General features: G+C 37.2%; 1 protein-coding gene across 1 annotated transcript; it reads right to left on the bottom strand.

Annotated features, from left to right (window-relative positions):
- Positions 1 to 5,297: 5,297 nt before the first annotated feature.
- LOC109236552 (E3 ubiquitin-protein ligase UPL2-like) lies at positions 5,298 to 21,455 on the bottom strand. The gene is made up of 17 exons (XM_019402747.1): positions 21,252 to 21,455; positions 20,952 to 21,068; positions 18,669 to 18,764; positions 18,386 to 18,592; positions 11,727 to 18,279; positions 10,539 to 11,608; positions 10,083 to 10,367; positions 9,805 to 10,006; positions 9,408 to 9,679; positions 9,050 to 9,324; positions 7,338 to 8,457; positions 7,115 to 7,261; positions 6,953 to 7,033; positions 6,468 to 6,693; positions 6,210 to 6,349; positions 6,020 to 6,126; positions 5,298 to 5,586 (listed from the first exon to the last, which is right to left on the bottom strand). The coding sequence occupies exons 2-17, from the start codon at positions 21,045 to 21,047 to the stop codon at positions 5,484 to 5,486; spliced, it is 10,980 nt and encodes a 3,659-aa protein (XP_019258292.1). The 5' UTR covers positions 21,048 to 21,068; positions 21,252 to 21,455; the 3' UTR covers positions 5,298 to 5,483.
- Positions 21,456 to 24,171: the final 2,716 nt, after the last annotated feature.

A 24,171-nucleotide genomic window follows, 5' to 3' on the forward strand; every position in this document is an offset into this window, starting at 1 on the left:
AGTTTTGATTTTACTTCTCGTTCAATAACCACGGTAGGTGCCACTTTTTTTTGGAGTGCTTATAATGTTGTAATGAGACTGTTGTTATAAGACCATTCCCTTCTTAGGTCATAATTCTTAGGTTGAAGCCTTCTTCCTTATTTCCTCAGCTAGTCTTTCGTTGTGGTAGGGAAGGCCCTTTGACTCTTGTAAAGCTGCGAGCTTATTACATCGTATAGTCGGTGGAATTTTTGATATCCTTCCTCGCCTATATAATCCGTAGTTACTTACCTCTACGCCCTTGTAATTGTAGGGCTGCTTCTGAGTTGATATTTTGATTGTCTTCCTAGTGGCACTCTCTTTTATCTCCGTAACACTCATACGGTACCTTTACTACCCCAACTCCTATGTGAATATTTCTCAAGGGTCCCAATCATATCTGCGAGACTAGATTCTCCATGTTGGATGTGTTTATCCTGCATGGTCTGCTGATTTATCTGTAATCTCTTTTCTAGCCATGACCAGGTCCTTCCTAAATCAATTACTGACTGAGTGTTGGCCCATTCTCATGTCTACTCTCTTGTCTTTTTCTTCGCACTGTCTCTTTATCTATCAATAACATCTCAGGTAGGAACCCTTACTTCCTCTCCTTGACGTCGTGTTTGCATAATGTTCTGGAATCATGGCGTATCTGTAGGATGCGGATAAGTGCAATCTACTTCCTTTCCCATTTTTATCGCATTCTTCCTTTACCATTCAATAGTTACTAGAACCACTTAACTCTGACTTAATGCCACATCACACCATATTCGCCCCTTTAGGGAAGTACTAAGATATAGCGCTACGATGATCTACACTTAGTGTACCTGGCACACTTAGGCCTTTAAGCTTAACTTTGCTCACATTGCTTGCTTTAGGAAGGCATCTTCCTGAATGACCTTTAAGGGCTATTCTTTTGTCGTCAATCCTTTTATCGCCGGAACGAAATTTGAAATTCTCATGGTGCCGATTCTTATCAAATCACTCAGTCCCCAATTCATGTTTAGTTTACCTTGTTCACTAGCCCATATTGATTTCTTTTTACTTCGGGGTCTAACCTTTCCTTCTGGTAATCACGTATGGCCTGTACTCTTTCGTTGTCTCAAGGCTTGTCACCTCTCGTCTTTTCCTTCACTTGACTATAGACTCTGTAATACTATCATCATTTCATTTTTCTTTTTCTACCATTGTCAACTAGGTATCACATTTTACTTATAATGCTTCACTAACTCTTTTCTTATTTCCCGCTAACATCTATGGCTATCACTTTATTCGAAAACTCGAAAAAGATATTCTTTTGCTTTTAGCTCCCCTTGCTCCATCCATTGGCTTTTCGAATTGCCTAACATTCTTTCCCTACTAGGGACGAGAGCCACACAAAGATAATATTTATCCCTTCAAGGCTTCCAGCGCCTATCTTTGTAATATTCATATATGGCTGTACTATTGTAGAGTTCACCATCTGGGTGCCTCTCAAGGAGATTTGTTAGCATATTTGCAATATCCTTCGAAAATGTCAACTAACACAAACAATCCATTCACCATTTTGGGTTACTCTAACCCCAGCCGGATCTTGATATCCCGTCCTTTTCTTAAACCACACCTGTTAACCCCCATAGGGCATAAATGAGATGGGTGTGGCCAATTGTACATATCTCTGTTATAGTTGAAAGTAACTCAAAATGCTTATATTTCTCTGCCTGAATTGTAAATACTGATAATCTTCATTAACTGGGCGCCTCTTACCCTTCTTCATCTTGCTTCTTTTACTTGTTGAAACTTGTATCTATCTTCTGAATCTCTCATTGCCTTTCACCATAGCGATGGATAGATATTCTTTCCTTAAGGCTCCTTATCAAGAGGCTTACACGTATTAGTGCACACATAATCTGCAAAAGACCTTATTTTTACTCATCATATGCATCACGCAAATTTGTATAGGGAAATATATACAAAAATAGACTGTACAAAAAAATATACTAAATAGACTGTTACTATACAAAATATAGGGTTGGTTTAGTAGTGAATTATTAGTATTGAAACAAAAATTATATAATAATAGACTGTCATTATACAATTATATACAATAGACTATCACTATACAAAAAAATATACAAAATATAATATCACTATACAAATATATACAAAATAGGTTGTCACTATACAAAAATATACTAAATAGACTGTCACTATACAAAATGGACCGTTACTATACGAAATATATACAAAACAGACTGTTACTATACAATGATATACACTAAAATTTAGAGGATACACTTTATATACAAAATTTATACAATGTAATTGTATATATACAATTTTTATACATTTTATAGTTGTCACTACACAAAATATATACAAAACAGACTGTTATTATACAATGAATATACACTAATGATACATTGGGGATACATATAATAAATTTATACAATGTGATAGTATATATACAATATTTATACATTTTATAACAATTTATATACAATTTTTATAATATATACTAAAAAATACAAGATACACTTATATATATATATATATATATATATATATATATATATATATATATATATATATATAATAGACTGTCACTATACAAAATAGACCATCACTATACAAAATATATACAAAACAGACTGTTACTATACAATGAATATACACTAAAATTTAGAGGATACACTTATATACAAATTTTATACAATGTAATTGTATATACACAATTTTTATACATTTTATAACAATTTATATATAATTTTTATAATATATACTGAAAAATACAAGATACACTTATATACAAAATTTATACAATGTATATATAAAATATTTAATACATTGTATAACTATATATAAGTGTATCTTGTGTGTGTGTGTGTGTGATATATATATATATATATTAAATAGACTATTACAATACAAAATATAGGGTTGGTTTAGTAGTGAATTATTAGTATTGAAACAAAAATTATATAATAATTGACTGTCATTATACAATTTATATACAATAGACTGTCACTATACAAAAAATATACAAAATATAATATCACTATACAAAAATAGGCTGTCACTATACAAAAATATACTAAATAGACTGTTACTATACAAAATAGACCGTCACTATACAAATATATACAAAACAGACTGTTACTATACAATGAGTATACACGAAAGTTTAGAGGATACACTTTATATACAAAATTTATACAATGTTATTGTATATATACAATTTTTATATAATTGTCACTACACAAAATATATACAAACAGACTGTTATTATACAATGAATATACACTAATGATACATTAGGGATACACTTAATATAGAGGATACACTTTATATACAAAATTTATACAATGTGGTAGTATATATACAATATTTATACATTTTCTCACAATATATAATTTTTATAATATATACTGAAAAATACAAGATACACCTACATACAAAATTTATACAATGTATATATAAAATATTTAATACATATATACAATATTTACACATTTTATAACAATTTATATATAATTTTTATAATATATACTGAAAAATACAAGATACACTTATATACAAAATTTATACAATGTATATATAAGATATTTAATACATTGTGTGTATATATATATATACAAAATATAGGGTCTGTTTAGTAGTGAATTATTAGTATTGAAACAAAAATTATATAATAATAGACTGTCATTATACAATTTATATACAATAGACTGTCACAATACAAAATATACACATAATAGGCTGTCACTATATAAAAATATACTAAATAGACTGTCACTATACAAAATAGACCGTCACTATACAAAATATAAACAAAACAGACTATTACTATACAATGAATATACACTAAAATTTAGAGGATACACTTTATATACAAAATTTATAAAATGTAATTTTATATATACAATTTTTATACATTTTATAATTGTCACTACACAAAATACATACAAAACAGATTATTATTATACAATGAATATACACTAATGATACATTAGGGATACACTTAATATAGAGGATACACTTTATATACAAAATTTATACAATGTGATAGTATATATACAATATTTATACATTTTCTAACAATTTATATATAATTTTTATAATATATACTGAAATATACAAGATACACTTATATACAAAATTTATACGATGTATATATAAGTATCATAACTTTAACTATATATATAAAGTTACAAGTATCATTCAACTACCCCATTAAATCCAGACCCACCATCGATACTCACTGTAAAAGATCTTTTCTCACAAAACACTATTATGATAGAAGAAGAAGCAACTTGACTAGAAAACCTCACGACTTTTGCTACCACTCTTGTATCATGCATCGTAATTGAGTAAATCTTTTTAATAATTGAATTAAAATTTCTGTGATTTTTCTAGGTACTCAAACAAATTTTTCTAGTGAGAAGTAAAAATAATAAAGAGAAAAAATATAAATTTGAAACGAGAGATGGAGAAGGGAAGGAAAATGAAAAAAAAGAAAATAAAAAGAAAAAGATAAAAGGAAGACGGAGAAGACACAGAGAAAGAAAGAAGATATGAATGAAAATGGTAATGGGAAAACAATATGTGCATTGGATAAAATGAAAGAAAGATAAAAAGGTGCACATTGGATAGAATGAAAGACAAAATGCTACGATTAAATGTTATCTTGAGAAAATAAATGCAGTAGAAGTAGATGATGGCTACAAGTTGCAAATAAATTGGGCCAAAAGGCCATTTCATGTAAGTGGGTAAAAACACGGGCTATTAAAATTTTGAGGGGCAATAGAGTGCTTGTAGACGTAGTGATAAGAGGAGTAACACCATAAACTCTACACCTAGTTTAAATTTAGTATTGTTCTTACTATTAAGCACCCAAGAAATATTAATCATGCAGCACGGGTGAAACATTGCATTAATGCAGCCCAAGTTTCGTGTCCTTAACAGCAAGGATCGACCATCATATAGAACCTTGGTCTGTATCGCAATTGGTCTTGAGGTACATGAGCCACGATGATTAAAGCATTCTTTTTTAAAGTAGCCCAAGTTTCGTGTCCTTAACAGCAAGGATCGACCATCATATAGGTCTTACGGTACATGAGCCACGATGATTAAAGAATTACAGAAAAAGAACGATGAGCACCTGGCATAAAAGAATTACTCAAGGCCCTGTGCTTCTCCTACAGGCTACAACAGAACATTTATCCAAACAAGCAAGCTAAGAGGATAACAACACATTTATCCAAACAAGCATGCAGAAAGGAACTTATATGCAAAGAGGATAACGGATAAATAAACGATTGGCAAAAGAAAACCGCCAGGATCATTTTGCATAGCAAATAGACTGTACAGCATTATAGACAGGTATCTCACAGACTTAAAATGCCCTTGGACCGTTTTCCTGTTAAAAAAATTGTCTTTTCTAACATGGAAATTATCTACAGAATCTAATTCAGAGACCACCGGTGTTAACCAAATCCAAACCCTTCATTGGCTTCATGAATGGCAAGCAATAGCCTCTCCTCTAGGTGCTCTTTAGAGGGATACTCCGGTAGATCCAGCTGGTTGAAACTGCACCCAGCAAATATACATTAGAAGTGTGTTCGCGGTAAATAACTAACGAACATAAAGATATAAAATACAAAACACTCCGTCCAATATCAATGGCCATTTGATCAAAGATGGAGCCAGGTCAAATGGATAAAGAAAGAAGCCTTTACATGACATGTGAACAAATTGATGTTAAGTAGTTGAGACATAATCAAAGATTAGGACAGTTTCATAATATTACTCTGCATTAGATTTAAATACTCATTTAAGCAAGCTTTCCTATCTCATAGAACAGCTGCCAATTCATCCTTGCAGTAAATTAGGATGCACACAGAAAGGAAAGAAAGAGAACTAATTTGCACAGAGGGAGCCAACATGGATCTTCAGCAAATAAAATTAGAATGAAAACAAAAAGGATAATCATAGTTCCATTTCAGATGATAAAAGTAATTACCATGTATGTGCTGAAGGCAAGTGATCAGGACTACCGTAAGCCTTGTGGATCTGAAATTTCTGGGAACCTGAAATTCCTTGTAGTGCACTAAATCCTTCCAATGGCACCTGGAGAAGTTGACAAAAACTTGTTCGAGATGATTGCAGGAGACAAAGCATGAAACTGTAATCAAATGAAAGCAACAAACCACCTTTGAGGTCCCAGTGACAAATTGTAGAAGGCGAGCCTTATCTTCCTTGCTAAAACCTTGAACAATTTCCCAAAACCACTGAATAACTGGTGATGCTGGGCTGTATCCAGAATATTCTGTATTTGCCCTCAAGTCATCAACTGCAAAGCAAGGTAATATCACATGTAAGGAGCAGCTCTTCTTTCTCGATATTGACAAATAACTATCTATGGCAGGATTACAACATCAAGTAACAAATAAGGGAATAGTGAAACATACGATCGATGTCTGGTAGACCGCTAATTAATAACTCGAGTTCCTTATCATGAAAAACAGAAATGAGATCCCGCGGAATCAGTTCACTGAATCCTTCCAGAAAAGCATTTATCTGAGGGCGGATAGCAGTTGTCAACCGATGTTCAGCAACTAAGTCAACATACTGTTGCTTATTTTCCTCGGTAACTCTAATATTCCGTCCACCCGGAATCAGTTCGTAGTCAGTAACCTGCATTACACAAATTTCAATCAGAACTTTTTTTTTTTGATTTGCACCGGGTGTCCGAGTCTCTAAGAGCCCCGACTAATCCCGGGGGTGCACAGGCCCTCGGCAAGGAGTTTCCCGCAAGTGCACCACGGTTAATTCAGGTTTTACCCAGTCCGATGCCCTCAGAAATTGTTTGCACCCAGTGGGTTTCGAACTAATTTCAATCAAAACTTTTGAAACAAAAATGTTGATATTTCACTCCTCGCTAAAGAACTCATACCTCATTGCGTTCATAAAGTATCAACTTTTCTTCATCAGCATCAATGCTGAATGTAAGGTCCAAAATGTCACTTATGTCATTCTGTACAAAGCAAGAAATGTGAGCAGAACAAATATTTAAGCACCATCTCCGTAATAGCTAAGAAAACAGAAGACACTGCACCTCAAGCAGCCATTTCAAATTTTTGAAGTAGTCAGGATCAATAGCTTCAATATCATGATATGTCACTTTAGCGCCCAATATATGCTTGTAGAAGGATCGTGTAAAATGAACATCAAGAAGTTGACCATCAAATAATGCCTTCCCAACCTGGGATGTACATAAAGCACATGAAATATTGTTAAACTGAATGACTCAAGCAAAACAGAAAAAAGTAGGTACTCACAACTCGCCCAACAAATTTGAAGTATGAAAGGTGCTCAGTTTGGTACACGGAGTTGGGATTTGGCTGAAATGTTGCTTCATTGCCAACTGTAGTAAACAACAGTGCTCCCTTATCAAAAATTACTCTGGAAAGCAACTGATACCATTCCCTAGTAAGTCCACCAGCATCAATCCCTTCTTCCCCTTGGAAATGAACAGTCAACCTCCCTTTCAATTCTTGAGTTGTTCTCATGCGCAACTGATTATATGAATCTTCAAGTATATAAGCTCTCCTCACAGAAATTCTCAGAGGACTATGATGATGATCATGTTGATGTTTAATCTTAGATCTAAAGTGGGATCTTTTATTGTCAAAATCAACAAAACGAGGAACCTTCAGCATGATGGAGAAAGACTTCTCTAGTAGGCCAGGATTCTGCCGGACAAACGCATTAAGGAGTTTCCTGTGCTTTTCTGCAAATTTTACGAAAGCAATGTGCTTCTCATCAACTTTCATTGCAGATGTAGGTGTTTTCGGCTGCATAGCAGAAGCAGTTGCTTCTTCTGGATCAGGAATTGTAGCAATACTAAAATCCTGCCCTGCACCCAAATGTCCAGGATGCAACTTCTCACACATCACAAAAAATGACTCTATGTACGGTAAAATATTTTGTGTGCCTGCTGGAAGTGGAGGCATTGCTCCAGAAGGTTTAGATGTTGTAACCAGGGACAAGTGCGACGGGTTGGTTGCTGTTTCAGAAAAACACTCTATTTTGCTAATACAAGTGCTCAGCTCCTGCCATAGAGGTTCTAAAGCTGTGTTAATGTCCAAGACCAGGCTGACAGTAGCACCATGCTCCTTCTCAGAAAGAATTTGATTATCCTTGTTCTTGTCACCAATTGAAGCAACAAGAGTGCTTAATGCTTGCAGAACTCTGAGTATCACGGCGCCATCAGTTGAAGTGGTACTGAGCAGTGCTTTTTCTACTTCCCTAAACTTGTTTAACTCGTCCAACGCAGATCTAGTCAGGCTTTGCACAGAGCCAGCTAGCTCAGTAATAAATAAATGACAAAGGGCGGGAGCTATGGCCACCAATTTTTTCAGTACCTCAGCTACCAATGAGTAAGCATTGTCTGACAGACTAACAAAAGAAGAAAACATTAAACAGCTTCAACAATGAATAAATTATATAATATTCAGCAACATTAAGTATAAAAAAACCACTGAAGGTTCAAAATGTACTTGGTCATGTGAAAAGGATAGCTGAGTCTTACATTTTAAGGAAGTGCATGTGCAACCAAACACATAATTTTGTGCCTCATACAGAAGCCACATGCATGAAAATTTTGAAAATAACGCCACACTAAGCAATTAGTTTATTTATCCAAGTCTTCCTTTGAAAAAGAAAGAAAATACACAGCAAGTACAAAATTAGTTCAGTACATCAATAAGCCAGCCAACTACAAGACTATTCAATTAAGGAGCATGGCATAGCCCCCCCCCCCCCCCACACACACACAGAAAAAAGGAAGCGTCTCATAAGAAGTGCTATCTACTGAACTTACCAAATCAAACAAGAGATGCTCTTTTTTTTTTGTAATATCTACTGAAGTTCAAACCAGAGTATTTAACATTTTAAAATACATCGATGCAATAGCACTAAAGCAGCATGAAGAAATACATAATGTCAAACGACTTGAATAAGCACATTACAGGATAAGGAACTAGCTTACCCTTCTCTGGCAAGCAATGAGCACAGGAGTCGAAGTTCTAATTGTGGAAGACTAAGCAAAATACTTTCAGTAGTTTGGTCTCCGCCTGCAACAGAGGATGAGGCTCCAGACTTGTCCTCAACCTCAGATGAAGCTGCATGAGATTCAGTATTCATCTCAGCAGTAGACTGAACTGGAGGACCAGTTGGTTGTTCTGTGGAGGACGATCCAGGTTCTTCACATGCATTTGATTTGCCTTCGGTGTTCAGGACTATAACATCTAGCAGATTTAACAGCTAGATCCAAATGAGAAATTGTTAGACGCCAAGAGATACCAACTAATGACTACTCAAAGAGACATCCCACTTGTGCAAACTACCTGCTCTAGATGCGCGACACTTCTCAAGTAAAGGGGATGATTCAAGAGGCCCAAAAGCACTGCAAGAGCAACTTGTCCTTCAAGCTGCCATCTTTCCGGTCCATCAGCCTCAACCATCACAGCTTTTCCACGTCTCTGATCTGGACTTGTTGGCCCTTCCACCACTGGTCGAGGGAGCCTGAATTCAAGTAGAGTCTTTGCAACCAAAGAATGATTCTTCGCCAAGTATGTAAGTGTCTCAAGAACACGACGAGATAGTAAAGGTGGAATTCCTACAAGACAATGAGATGAATCAAATTTACCCAAGGCAAAAACAACAAAAAAGAAAACAACTGCAGTAGCAAGACTAGTACGTAATACACAACCAAAAAGTTGAAGCAAGGCGCTAAGGTCTAACCATCAAGATGTTGAGGACGCGAATACATCACGTTACTTTGGCAACCATATAGCCGATATGGGGGCTCAACAGTACTCAGATTAGCAGGCCGTCCAACATCAAGCATCAATAAGTCCATAAGGATTTTAACTAAAGCAGCTCTTGTTTCAGCATGTGCACTGAGATTCAACAGCAGCCTCTGTAGAGGAACTTTGTAGATTGGCTGCAAGGGACCAGACGTGTCAACATTCAAATCATAGATGCAAAAAATCAGCAATTTAAGCTGACCAAGTTTATACCTGGAAGACGCGGAGCAACCGCACCAACGCTCTTAAGCCCTCAGTGTCAACTAAGGGAGACCCATCTGCCTCCAGAGGCTTACTTCCAGCTGATCTACGGGAAAAGGTTCCACCAGCCCTGTCCAATTGTTCATTCCGTCTAGAGTCGCCTCTACGACTTCTAGGATACATACCAAAAAGTGTCCGGTTATACCTCCGGGCAAACCTCTCGCGCAACATATTTGCTTCCGCCACAAGAGCAGGTGTTAAATTAGCAAGAATAGCATCCGAAGAAGTCAAAAGGACCTGAGACATGAAATATTAAGATCCAAAGATAGCCATAAAAAGATTAATGGGAGTCCAACTTTAATTACAACCTGAAGAATTGAAGAGAAAAAATAGGAAAACAGGATTTCACTTGTTCGTGTAAATGAAATTAAAGTTCACGTAAGATTAGAAATTCATCTAAAGAAGTACCTCTTCCCGTAATTCCGAAGGGAATGTAGCAATAATCGACACGGTGTCCATCTCAACAGGTTGGCCCTCTAATTCTTGTGACTGCTGCAGCCTTTGTGCCCGTTGCTGTGCCAAAACTTCTTCTCGGATATCAGGTGGGAGGGCTGCCAGAAATTCTGGATCAATATCTCCACTAGTTTGAGGCTCAGAATTTTGTGGTTGAGTTGCTTGACTTTGTTGAGCTGAGAGAACCTCAGCTCGCAACTCTTCAGGAAGTGCCTCTAGAAATGCAGGATCAATTGATCGAGAATCACCATCCACATTAGGTTGCTGTTCTTCACCTGAACCACTTTGTTCTGCTTCTTGACTTGGATGTTCCGAAGCTTCAGATACACTATGAAGGGCTACATCCCTCGCACTTACCTGTGTAGAATTTCCAAAAGAAACATTAGTCCTCCTAGTTCGAACATCTGCTGCGGCCTGCCTATCTCCGCCATCATCATGCCCATCTGCACTTCCAATTTCAACGTCAAGACTTCGAAGACTTTCACCCAGAGTTGCACCACTTCCACTGCTTTCTTGGCTAACTGCCTCAACGTCCCTTATGGCAACATCATTCTGTTCAAACTGCATTTCGACAGGTTGAGACTGTCCACCAGGTGAATCTGCTCCCTGAGTAGAAACATTTGCCACAGGTGTTGCATCAGCACGGCCAGATTCATCCAGAACTGTTGAGGGGGCAGTTGCATCTCTGGCTTCATTATTGCTGTTGTTCTCCACAGCAGCTGCAGCAGTTTCAGCTGCCTCACCTGATCCAGCAAACTGGGTGGCCTCACCTGTATTCTGAGACCTCTCTGTGGCATCTTGATCGGCTGCTTTCTCAGGGATTGACCGCCTCAAATGGGAAACAAGCATATTCTCAAAACCCTGTGGAAGAGCAGAGGCATTTGATCCACCACTTTGTTGGTTATCAGTAGTCCATAAATTAAACCGTTGGTTGTGACGGCTGCTCCGAAGAGAACGGAAAACAGAATCCAGCCGCGATGAGGTTCCTTCTGAGCTCCGATCTGAATAAGCATCGCGAATATTCTCTGTCATGAGCACGAAGGAACCAATGAGATTTATTTTGAAACCAATAAACAAAAGCACGTGATACATCATTGCACACCATCGAAAAATTATGATAGTAACCAGAAGTAGTCCAGATACCTGATTGCCGTGGTTGACCCAATTGTAGCGAGGAAGAGGGTTCTACTAGAAGAGGGTGTTGTGAAGGAGCAGTGCTGTCACCATTTCTTCCCAAAAGATTGTAGATGGACGTGGTACGCCCCTGGCGCCTAGAGCCAAAAACTTCAACAGGCATAACATGTAAAGTTTCACTAGAGAGGCTATTGTCTCGGCCAAACACCTCAATATGGTCAAAAACATTTATTCCATTTATTCCATTCATTCCATCACCCAGTCGAAGTATTACACCATCCTCTTCCTCGTCGTCCTCATCCTCGTCGTCCATTAGCTCCTCATCAAAATCATCTTCGTCTATTTCTTGGTCATCTTGATAAGTATCAGGATGTTGTAAGTGATGAGCTTCATCTTCCTCAAGATCATTCTGTTCTTCTTCATCCCCCTCTTCATCTTCATCAACCTCATCTCCTTCATCGCCTGACATCTCATCGTCGTCGTCCTCCTCATCATCATCTTCATCTTCATCAAGATTCTCTTGTACATCAGGCTGGATTTCAAATCTTATCTCAAGGCCATTTTCCAGATTTCTAGTATCCTCATTACTTTCATGCATGTAATCATCTTCATTAGATGGACCAAAACCCCCATCAATATCCTGGTCACGTTCCATATCATCAGTGACAGCTTCAGACCCACCAAAGTTTTGAGACGCACAAAAGGACTCAATGTGATCTGTTGGCACTGGATTCCCGTTAGGCTGTCCTGCAGTTTCATTAGTCTGTAATGCAAAGGCATCATTAGTAGTCCCAGGTTGACTAAGATCCTGAGTTTTTGTTGACTGTTCTCCTTTCCCAGCATTGGATTCAGCCGCATGCACATGCTCCTTTGTTACCAACTCCAGAACTTTTACAACGCCAGTAACAACCTTGGAAGAATCAGTATGATCCAGGTCCAGGACATGAAGGGCTCGAGTTAGAGATTGAACCAAACCGACATCTATGAAAGTAGCTGAAGCTTCTGCTGAGATGGAAGAACCTGTAGGTGCCCGAGCAGTCAGTACATCATTGAGAAGATCAATAAATGCTTGAATATCGGTTGCTGGTGCCCTAAAACCTTTTTCAAGCTCAACAAAATCACTAAAGACACTGTTAATCTCTGTAAAGATTCTTTTCCTTGCCTCTGTCGAGCGAACACAAGATGCCACCAAAAACTGGCTAGCTCTGCTCGAAAGTTTTTGCCTCCAGTCCACATCAGTTTTTCTCTCTTTCCTAGAACTCTTGGAATGTGGTAAAAACTTATGAAGAATATGATGAAAAATACCACCAGTAATGTGCCCTGTGGGGCTCCGTTGAGGAGCAGCTATGCAGCTGCTAACTTCAGAATCTCTTCGAAGCAGAATATGAACTGAAGCAGTGTACATCAAAAAAATCTCAGTCAGAAGCTTCAAAATGAATACAATCTTAGCCATAGATGCAGACAATTCATGGCTATCAGCTTCACTTTCTTCAGAAGCTGACGCAATAGCTTTCCCCTTACCCTTGTTTGCAGACACATCAATGTCCATATCTGTTGAATCACAGCTCTCCTTTGTCACCTGTTCGTCTTTCAAGGGAGGAACAAACTTTACAACTGGATCCAAGAGAAGCTCAATGACATTTACAAAGCTATGAGGTGGCTTTCGATGGACTTTGACATTCTTAGAACTCGCATCAAGAGTCTTGCCCTGTACTCCATGGCTCACATTACCAACTCCAGACTTCAGATCTGCATTCTGGACTTTATCTTTGTCATCTGATTTCTCTCTCTCCCTATCTTTGTCCTTTTTGTCCTTGTCACGGTCTCTCAACAAGACTACATAAGGTCGTTCACCAACCATCTCCACTTGGCACACTGAACGAGCAGCCCGCATGAAAATCGCTGGATCCCGTTGGATAACAGAAGTCAAATTTAACAGGAAATTACGAGGTGTGAGCCTTCCACTTGACTGCCTATTAGAAGCAGTTACAACATTGTGTCGTATCTCGGCTTCCATAGCTTGCTGTAGAGTCTGAGGATCCTCAAGAATATGCCGTATTATAGTAGCAGCAATATTGTCAAACCCAATAAACAAGCTGCTCGTTGGCAAAGATAGCAGCAACTGCAATCCACCAGCATCCAGAAAGTTAACAGCAACTGGGTGAGTTCTTGTAAGAGTTGCACATAGCTGCAGCACAGCATGCATTGTTTCTGAGGGAAGGTGGTCCCTCATACAACCACAAGCTATTTCAACAAGCCGCTTCTGCTCCAGTACATCCAGATATTTTGGAGACAAAGAAGACTGCAACTTAATATATTTATCCTCGTTGATCGAAACTGGTTTCTGTGTAGCATCGTCTCTCTTCAGCTGTTCCAGAATACCAGCATTTAACTTCTGATCCACTTGAGCAAGCCGATCAATAGCAACAAAAGCTGCTGTCACCCATTTAGGAACTTTCTCCCTATCAACTGAACTGGAAATCCATTGTGAGAGAAGATCAGATGAAACTTTGACCAAACCATTCTTTGCAGCTATCTCTCTGGCCTCGGTATCTTCATTGAGGATCAGAGCCAGAACATGAAAGAGATTAGAAAGAATGCTGCTGTTACAATCCTCAGAGGCATTACTAGAAAGCTTCACCTGTTCAACGATAAATGAAACCACAGCTGATCTATGTTCGCCATCATTTTGGGAGCATATCATCACAAGAAGATCCCTGACAGGAAAAGCAAGAGTCTCTTTCATCTGTAGAAGCTTACAGCATGTTGACAACAAATCATCTACAGGAGGAGGCTGAACTATTTCTTCATCAATTGTCTGGCTGCTTTCTTTGGGAACATCTTCCTTTGGGTCCGATCCAGAGTTCCCAAGCGACATTGCAAGGGCACGGGCGAGTTCATCATCTTCTTGTGGTGCTTCCTCTGGATGCGAGAATAACCACTCCATGGCTAGCTCAACACTATTTGACCCAACCTGCCTCAAAGCCTCTTCTGCTCTACTCCTGGAGAACCCCATTTCAACAATTGTAGAAATTGTAGCTTCATTTGGAGGAGGACCAGACACGCGAGCAGCAGTACTATTTGCATTTCTGACTTCTACTCCAGAGTAGATGTGTCTAATGATGTTGAGAACTGCTGCAATGAAATCATAATTACATTCTGTGAATTGCGGATGAGTCCAAACGGGAAGAACTGTCTTCAATACCATGGACTGAAGAACCTTTACAAACGTCTCCTCATCCCGTGGAAATGGGATATCACCACTTATCAAAGGTTGATTGAGTAAATGCTTTGTGAAAGGAGATAGAATTAAAGATGAAGTCACCAAATGATCCATCAGCTTCCCATAACTTCCCAAGGAACCATATATCCATGAACGGTCTGCATCTTCAACTCCATCCTGCCTAGAATGTGTCTCATCAGTTTCCATAGGAGATGTAGGAGTTCTATTGACGGCAAAGAGTAATTGACTAGTAGCTTCAAATGTGGTCAACACTGACTGAATAACCCCACGCCCATAAAGGCAATTTAGAATAACAGCATTGCACGAATCAGGCTTGTCCAGCAGAATCCCATCAATAAATTCAATAACCTTGCCAAAATAACGACATTTGGTTGACACAGATGCCTCCGATCCAGAAGTACTTACATGACCTCCAAAATTCATGTGATCAATAGCAATTGATGCAAATGTTGAAGCAACAGATTTTGACGGAGCTGAAACATTGAGCATATCATCCCGCCTTCGCGATGGAAGTAGCATCACCTTGCCCAACTCTTGAAACAAATGGGTGATATGGATTGACAGGGATTTTACCATATCGCGACAGGAATGATAATAGGACCTTTGTCTGTCCTCTTTTCGGTTACTGGTTCCGGCATCATCAAGAGAATCTGATGGTTGTGAATGATGACTAGCTTCTATCCGGAGGTTTGAAGGACCGTCAGTGGTCTGACGTTGCTGAAGACCAGAAGCTCTAGTCAGATCACGATACAGATTGATCAGATCAAAAAATTGTGACTCAAAACTCCACCCTGACATCCTCCTGCGAAGTAATGGATCAAGAAACTGCCTGAAGGAATTTAATCTTTGTTCTTCACTATCAGTTGCATTCAATTCTGACTGCCGCGCTTCATCACTTGTACCAGCACAGCCTTCCTCTATATCAACCTTAGATTCTTCAAGCAATGCTATCTGCCAAAGAATTTCACGATGAATACGACCAATATCTTCCAAGACATCTTTGCTACCATTTCCAAACTCTGTTAACAGAGCAGTGACCCATCGGTTGTCTTTGGAGGCAGCCAAAAATAAAAGAAACTCAACTAGAAAAAGTGAAGAAAAAGTCTTCTCTGGAATATTTTTAGGATCCAGCAGAAAAGCACCAGAAACAACATCAAAACCAGACAATGCTTTTTTCAGATGATCCTTGAGAAAGGAACAAAAAGCACGAGCCAAAGCAGCCGAGTGGTGTTGAGTAAAAGTCTTGAAGACCATGGTGCTGTGTAATGCTATGGACATCCCTTCAGACGACTGGGCAACACTAGGCTGTAGGAGTAGTTTCAACAAAGCTTCAATTCCTGACTTCTCCACAAATAGCCGACAAGTTTCAGAGTTCTCCATTGTACGGTGAACAAGTACCATCACATGAAAGACAGCCAACTGAATGAACTGCTCATCACTGATGGCTTCACCAGTTGAATAAGTTGATCCGACCAATGAGCTGGATGCAACACTCTCCCTGTTATCCGCGTCCATGTCCATCGCAGTAGTTTCACTTGATTTCCCTGATGACTCAGAATGTTCACCATCACCCCGTGAAGCAATACTGTTAACAATCTCAATTATTAAATCCACTCCAGTGCCTCTCAGTGAAGATACATGGCGCAACAGCTCTTCCACAGCATTTGCCAAAGGGACAATACCTTCATTCATAGCTACCACATATTTCTTGTTGGTAAATATGTCAACAAGGAAACGCAATGCTGAAGTTTCCTTCACTGATTCCAGTCCCTTCCCATTAAGGCAAATTGCACCAAGACCATTAGGTACACAAGTAAGAGCTTTTGGAGAAGGTAGTATTCCAGACACCACTGAGGACAAAAAAGCATTAGGAAGACCCAACTCGTGCAAAGCAGGGAAACATGTGGGGTCTTTGTGAATTATTTCACTCATAACAGTAACCGCCGAGGAATAAATATCACCTCCAAATCTTTCCACATTACTAAATATCAGACACAAAGTGGCAGGTAAAGATGCATCGTTAGAACTCTGCGATCTGGCCGAATTTGCAGGAGCATAGGTAGCAGACCCAAGTGCCTTCAACAAGACCCTAATAAGTCTCTTTTGAGAATATGATCGTTCATCACTAGATTTAAAATGCTCACCAATGATCATAGAATTGTCATCATCTCCAGCCATGTCAATCACTCTGTGCACTTCTATCTGTAACCTATTTGCCAAAAGCTCTATTCCACCCAAATCTTTGAAAAGGGTTACTGCTGCATTACTATAATCCAGAAGCTTTTGCAGTGTTTTCACAGCCAGGCAAACAAGATGTATATGTGCAGGCTCAGCATCCTCTACTAGAGGCAAAAAAGTTGGAACCATTCCAGACCCTCGAATAACACTCCCAGAACTAGAAGAAGATATCACATGTAGCAAGTAAAACTGCAGAACAGCTTCAACAAAGGACACAGATGACAAGTCATTTGAGCTGTTAAGTGACAAGATTGCTCTCTGTAGAACATTTAGGAGAATCATGCGATTACCACCAGCAAAACTGATGCTTGACCCACTCAAAATCCTCGCCCGCTCATGCGATGATGCATAAGCAGCTAATTGCGCACCCAAGGCATTCATTGCTAGCGTTCTAACATTTCCAGAGATGGTTTCTTCAGATCTCACAATCCTGATCAACTCATTTGTGTATTCAGGTTCATTAGCAAAAAAGGACGCAAGTTCATCATGAGAATCACTAGCCTGCACAAGCACAATGAAAGCAAGAAGACAGATTTTGCTGTAAAGCCTGCATACCCTGGGGGAGCGGAACGCGTGTGCATATCTGATTCTTGTTAGCAACGCAAACCTTTGCTCAGGAGGAATATTGTACTGCCCAGTGCAGAACTTCATTAGCGCCAGATCTTCCTCTTTCCGTACATGGAGATCGGGTATGTGAATTACGTTCAAGCTTGTTGACACTGCACCATCCCCAGCTTCAGCATTGTTTTGAGTATTGGCACTATGCAACTCGAAATAAAGGGTGGAGCCTAACTGATAAAGTGACTTGTCACCATCATTTTCCACATTGGATGGAAACAAAGATAGGCCTTCATCCTGACTTCTTTCGTTTACAGTAACACAATAATACAGGCCCAGACCTTCTTCCTTGCTTCCCCACCCCTGCGCGAGTGACAGGAGACAGCTATTTATAGAACCACATCCGACCAGCTTACCACTTGCATGTAGCTTGGATGGATTTATTTTTACTAATACAGCAAGAGTCTCTAATGTTGCAATGAGGATCTCAGGATCTGTTGAAGCCAGCAAGAGTTTGAAATGCTGCCAGAGAACAAAGGAAATAAATCCAGGCATCATCAATACACATAAATACTTTTTAAGACGTTCATCCACAAACGAGCAAAAAGTTTTAGCATCTTCAGCTTACCTCCAAGCCACTAAATGAACCCTTGTTATGGCAATTTTCTAGTATGATCTGCATCACGCGTAAGATTTGAAGAACTGCCTGCTTGGGAAAAGGGCTATCATCTCCTAATATGTTATCAGACAAGAGAAGATCTTTCCTACTACATAGATATGACTTGAAATACGTATCAAAATGTAGAAACAATGGTCTCCAGTGATGAAAATTTCCCTGAAAAGAGAAGCCCAAGTAAGTAAAAGTCCAAGCTGCATAAAAAGCAGGATAAGCAGAGGTAAGATGTATTCACCTTGCCATACTCCCAGCGGAAACCGGAAAGAGGTATTGCAATATCTTGTAATGGACATTGGATGACCTTATCGATAAAGACCTTTATTCTGGGAGGCTGACATGTGGACAAATGCACAATAAGCTCATGCAAGTGAATGGAGAGAAAACTTGAAAAGGAGGACACAATCACGAAAGATAGAAATAGCATCAACTGCACGAGAGAATCAGTAATGGAAAACAGAAATCCTTGCAATTCTCTCAAGCAGCAGTAAGTCAAGGCCCTAATCAGATGATATATTGCTTTGTTATTTCCTTACATATGACTAAATCAGTGTATATTACTAGATCCATGAAAAGATGATTAGACCCCCCCCCCTCCCCCACAAAAAAAAAAACTTAAAAACTACTCCTATAAGAATAACCTCTATTCCACCGAATAAAACATAAAAAGAGGATGAACAATGGTAAAGCTTGATGTTAAGGAACACGACTTTGCTAGAAGCATAAAATGGGGAAAAAGCTTAAGAGCCATTTTGGACCATGATACACCATTTCAATTCTTACCCATGCCAGCATCTTCAGCTGTAAAAGAGCACCCATTGAAAATTAATAAGGGATGGAATTATTAGCACTGTTAGTTTGAAGCTATCTCTTTTTCCAGGTAGGTCTCACTTTAGATTGTAGTGAAACGGTATTAAGAATGCAACCCATGAAATGAAGATACAAAATCCAATAAAAAATAAAGCTAATTTAATGTAACCGCCAGAGTCTTTCACAAAAAGGAGTGGTGATAAGCATAGAGCGTGCCACAATTTCTTGTATCCATGACTAGATATGATTCAAGATACTACAAACAACAAATTATTGAAACACCATCTTCTCCTGGTTTATAGAAAATAGAGAAAAGATACAAAGCTTTTCTTCAGGAGTTCTAAATGTATTAAGTACTATTTATGAAGTGCTTATACAAATTAATGAACGTTCAGTTTCCAAGGACCGGTAGGCACAAGGAAAGAAGGCGTCCTTTTATTGTGTCAATTAAAGTGCAGAATTGGATTTTCAATTTCAGTTTCTTTCAAGATTCAAATATACACTAGTCGGTATATCCGCGGAACGCATTCAAGCTACAGAAGGAAGGGGAAAAGTATCCTCCTGGTAACAAAATGTAGTGCTTATCGGTATTTATGAGTGGTTAGGAAACTTTACTAATCCAAACTTTCATGCTATGAACCATTATATTTTCCTTTAGATTTTCTGCCTCGGATGTACCAAACTTGTTCTTTTTTATTTCAATTTACTTGTATAAAGTCCTATCAGTAGCCAGCTACAACCAAGGATTTCTTTGAGCAGAGGCAGATATTTTCTAATCACCACTCATTGACTACGTAATTGAATTACTCTTGACACACCATAAAAGTCAAATGTGATGAGAATAATGTGTCAATGATTTCGTGAGAATCACACGAGTAGCTGCAACTATTATTCGACGAATATGCAGCACTAGAGCCAATATATTATATCCTTCTACATTAGCTTGCAACTTCAACCTCTCATCAACTATAACAGGAACCAATCTATTTTTTTAATATAGACCATGAAAGGAACCAGTATTAAACCCTAGGATCTAGAGCTAGCATATCCTGATACGAGTGCCGCAAAGCTGCAAACTTGCTAGTAAAAATCAAGCTAGTCATATTATTATTCAATATTAATTTTGATAATTTTCTTTACCAAGGACTTTTATAGTTAGTAGTATCAGCTGTCAAACAAGCTTGAACATTCGATATCAGTAAAGAAGAAATAGATATCTAGCAGTAACACAATTTTAGATATTTTCAGTATCTTGTAACCAAATACAAATCAAACCCGCGGCTTTTCATAGATTCTGAACTTGCTACATAACAAAGACAATGATTTTTGACTCACATGGCACGAGTACACTTGTAACAGATTTAGTTTCAGACCCAGACGGCATCAGTACTTATGACAGATTTTCAACGTGTCAACAAAAAAAGCAGATAAGATAGGGATTGCATGAACACTTAAAAAATAATCAACGTCTAATTCACAACTCCACAACAAGCAATTTCCGGACAAAACCCTAATAACACACATCCCACGTCTTGAATAAAAATAAAATTAACACTATCAGGAAATGTACATTGTGAAATAATTCCATAAAACCCTAACTGCCATGTCACAACAAGCGATTTTGATACAAACCCTAAATAACACGCAGCACCAACCGAATACTAACTTCAAAAAAAATATGAACAAAGGAAGGAGTAAAAGGAGTACATACAGGCTCAGAGTCGAGTTTAATAGATGGACCAATGGCTCCTTCGCTGGATAGAAGCTGCCGTAACCTCGACGGCAAACTCGATCTTAAAGTCGTCATATTCAACCTCTATTGTATTTACTGACGCATATACAAATCCAAACACACGAATCAGATAGCAAAAAATAACCCCAAAAGCCACAATAAGAACTTTTCAAACATTCACATACATCAAAAAAAAAAAAAAAGACATAAAACATTAAATCGATCAAATAAATACACAAAATAATACTCGAAAGTGAGTTTTTTTTTTTCTATTTGTACCTGAATTAAAAAAGTCACGGATATGTGACTCATCCAGAGAGTGTAGTCTGTACAGAAAATAGGGTTTATAGAGAGGAGGAAAAGAAAAGAAAACCCCAAGGAAAGAGAAAATGGTGGGGGAGGTGAAGGGGGGTGGGGGGTTCCTTTTGCCTTTTGTGTGTGAAATTGGTTTAGCTAGTACTAACCCTGGGAACGATGACAGGGAAGGAGCTTATATACACGGTAGAGCTACACACAAATTGTCTTCTTCTATTTTTGAGGGTCTTGGATTCAAGTCGGTTTTGCTATTTGGTCCTCTCTTTTTCTAGTCTCTTCCAAATTTTCCCTTTGTTTCTTACCTTTGTATTTTTTAATTTTGTGGTTTTATATTAAAGAGATAAAGTGTAAAAGGAGATATAGAGATAAGATTTTCATAATCATAAATAAAAACTAAAAGTATCACGAGTTATCTGCATTGAATTTAAATTAGAAATTAATTAATCAAGAAAAAAATAATTACTTGTAAAAAGGAGAGTATAAAAGAATTGTTGTTAAGATTACGATATTGTAATATATATATATATATATATATATATATATAATAAATTTTAAATATTTTATCAATATCCGGGTTTTTTTCTTCTCAATAAGGAGAATATATAAATTATGTTTGCAATTCTTTTCCGAAGTAGAGGTTGTTATTCACCAATGAAAATTTTTGCTTTATATTACATATTTAAATATATAGCAAATATAACACTAAAATAATGATTTTGTGCAGTCATTCGTAATGATTTAGTTACGTAAGAAAAATAATTAGGTTATCGAGTGGTCAATAATGTTTGTTAAAAAATGAATCATGTAAGATGGTCATGTGTTTACTAGTTTACTTGAGACGTAATAACAAAATTTATATAGTATTTTCAATATCTCGTTAATTTTTTCCGTAATAAGAAGAATATGTACGAATCATAATTTATTTCGAAACTTAAGATTTTGTTAATATTTAGTTAATTTTGTTCTCACTAAAAGGAATATGTAAAAAAAATCTACATTATATATCCAACGATATTTATCTTCTTCCAAAGCGGAAGTTGTTGTTCATTGTGCAAATTTTCACTTAAGTGGCATATTTTAAGAATAATAAAGTGAATGCATCACCAGAAATAGATGATAGTTAATCCCTATACATTAATATTATCATATTTGTATCGTTCTTAATAATTGGGCAGAGATAGACAGGTGCAAGAGGGTTCAATTATATTATAATGACCCCCTTTCCTCGGAAAGTTATACTATATACATAAGGCAAAAATAAATATATTTGTTTATACATAAGTTGTTGAATTTCCTTGACATAAATAAATGTTTTTGATTTTTTTTTTTTTGTATTCCTAGTTCCACCACTTAACGTAGCTATATAACAACGATAATTAGGTTACTATAGATGTTTGTTGGAGAACAAAATCCAACAAGATGGTCATATATTAATTATTTGCTTATGATGTAAGTAATTAAATTCAAATAATATTTTCAATATTTCATTATTTTCATATTTGATAAGGAGAATAAGCGGACTATTTAATTTGATAATCTCTTTAATTACATATTCAATTTCTACTCTCTATATATTGCTTGTATCTATACTTGTGATTTAACATGATTTATTATTAAGTATCAAGGGACTGTATATATTTGTAGGAAAAGAAATCATATAAGATGGTCATATTTTACTAGTAACATCTCTGTATTTTCATCCTTAATAAGGAAAACATATGAATCATAATTTAGTTCTATTTGCACCCTCTAAAACAATATAGAATAATTAAATTTATTTATCCACCTACACTAATATACATGTAAAATAAAAGAATTTTCTTTTATAATAATATATTTATTTCATTGCAGTCCATCTGAAATTAAATAAATAGGTGACATGAAAAGAAAATATTTCACTTAATTTAATCATATTTAGCATATAAAGCACTCACAAATCAATGTGATATTTGATCCTTATATGTTTTTATTTTTTAACAATTAAATCAGTGTTTAACAAAAAAATTATTACTGGTGATGTAAAAATATTCTATTGTTCGAATTTCTATATCGTTTCTGACTTACAATATGCACCTACAAGAATCATATGAAAATGAGTTGAGAAAAACCAATTTCAGTGAAATTCAATTGGGTTTTTTAGATAGATAAAGACCCACCTCTCTCTAACTAGACACCAATCACCCAGTCACCCAGGTATGACCACATCCCTCATCCCAATTAGTGACCCACCCATTGGAAAACAACCAGAATGATATACCATCTTTAGATCCACATTTTGTTATGGATGAAGACGACACTAATAAAAATTCCTTCAAGGAATCCTTACCCGATAAAAAAATGATCTCTTCTACATGCTATAATCCACTCCAATTCGGTTTGCACACACAAGCCTTTCAATTAAACCCGGGGAACATACATTCCATTGTCAGTTGAGGAAAAAATGAGGCTCTACGAACCTTGAAAATACTCCTTGATTATCAAATTGTCTGGGGGGAAACGTCACACCACATACTCAAGGCCAAACTCTCCAATCTATGGAAACCAAATGAACCTCTCACCCTAATTAATCTAGGTAGCCATTGCAGCAGTAGTCGTTCCAACAAAACCATTTTGTTGTTCCGTACTTGTTGTCATTTTTTCTGTAAAAGAAATTGACACAAACAAAATTAGTATCTCGGTGAAGTTTTTATATTTTCAAACCGAATACAAACAACCGAGTTTTTGTATCTCGGATTGAGTAGAAAGTCACCAAGACTTTAATCTCGAATTGGAGTAGAAAATCCGAAGATTTTAATCTCCAGAACGGGAGTAGAAAATCAGTATGATTTTAGTCTCCCAAACCAAAAGTAAAATAAATACAGAATATTAAATTCCTTAAGCTTGA

This window comes from Nicotiana attenuata, unplaced genomic scaffold (assembly GCF_001879085.1).
Source record: "Nicotiana attenuata strain UT unplaced genomic scaffold, NIATTr2, whole genome shotgun sequence".
NCBI classification, from domain to species: Eukaryota; Viridiplantae; Streptophyta; class Magnoliopsida; order Solanales; family Solanaceae; genus Nicotiana; species Nicotiana attenuata.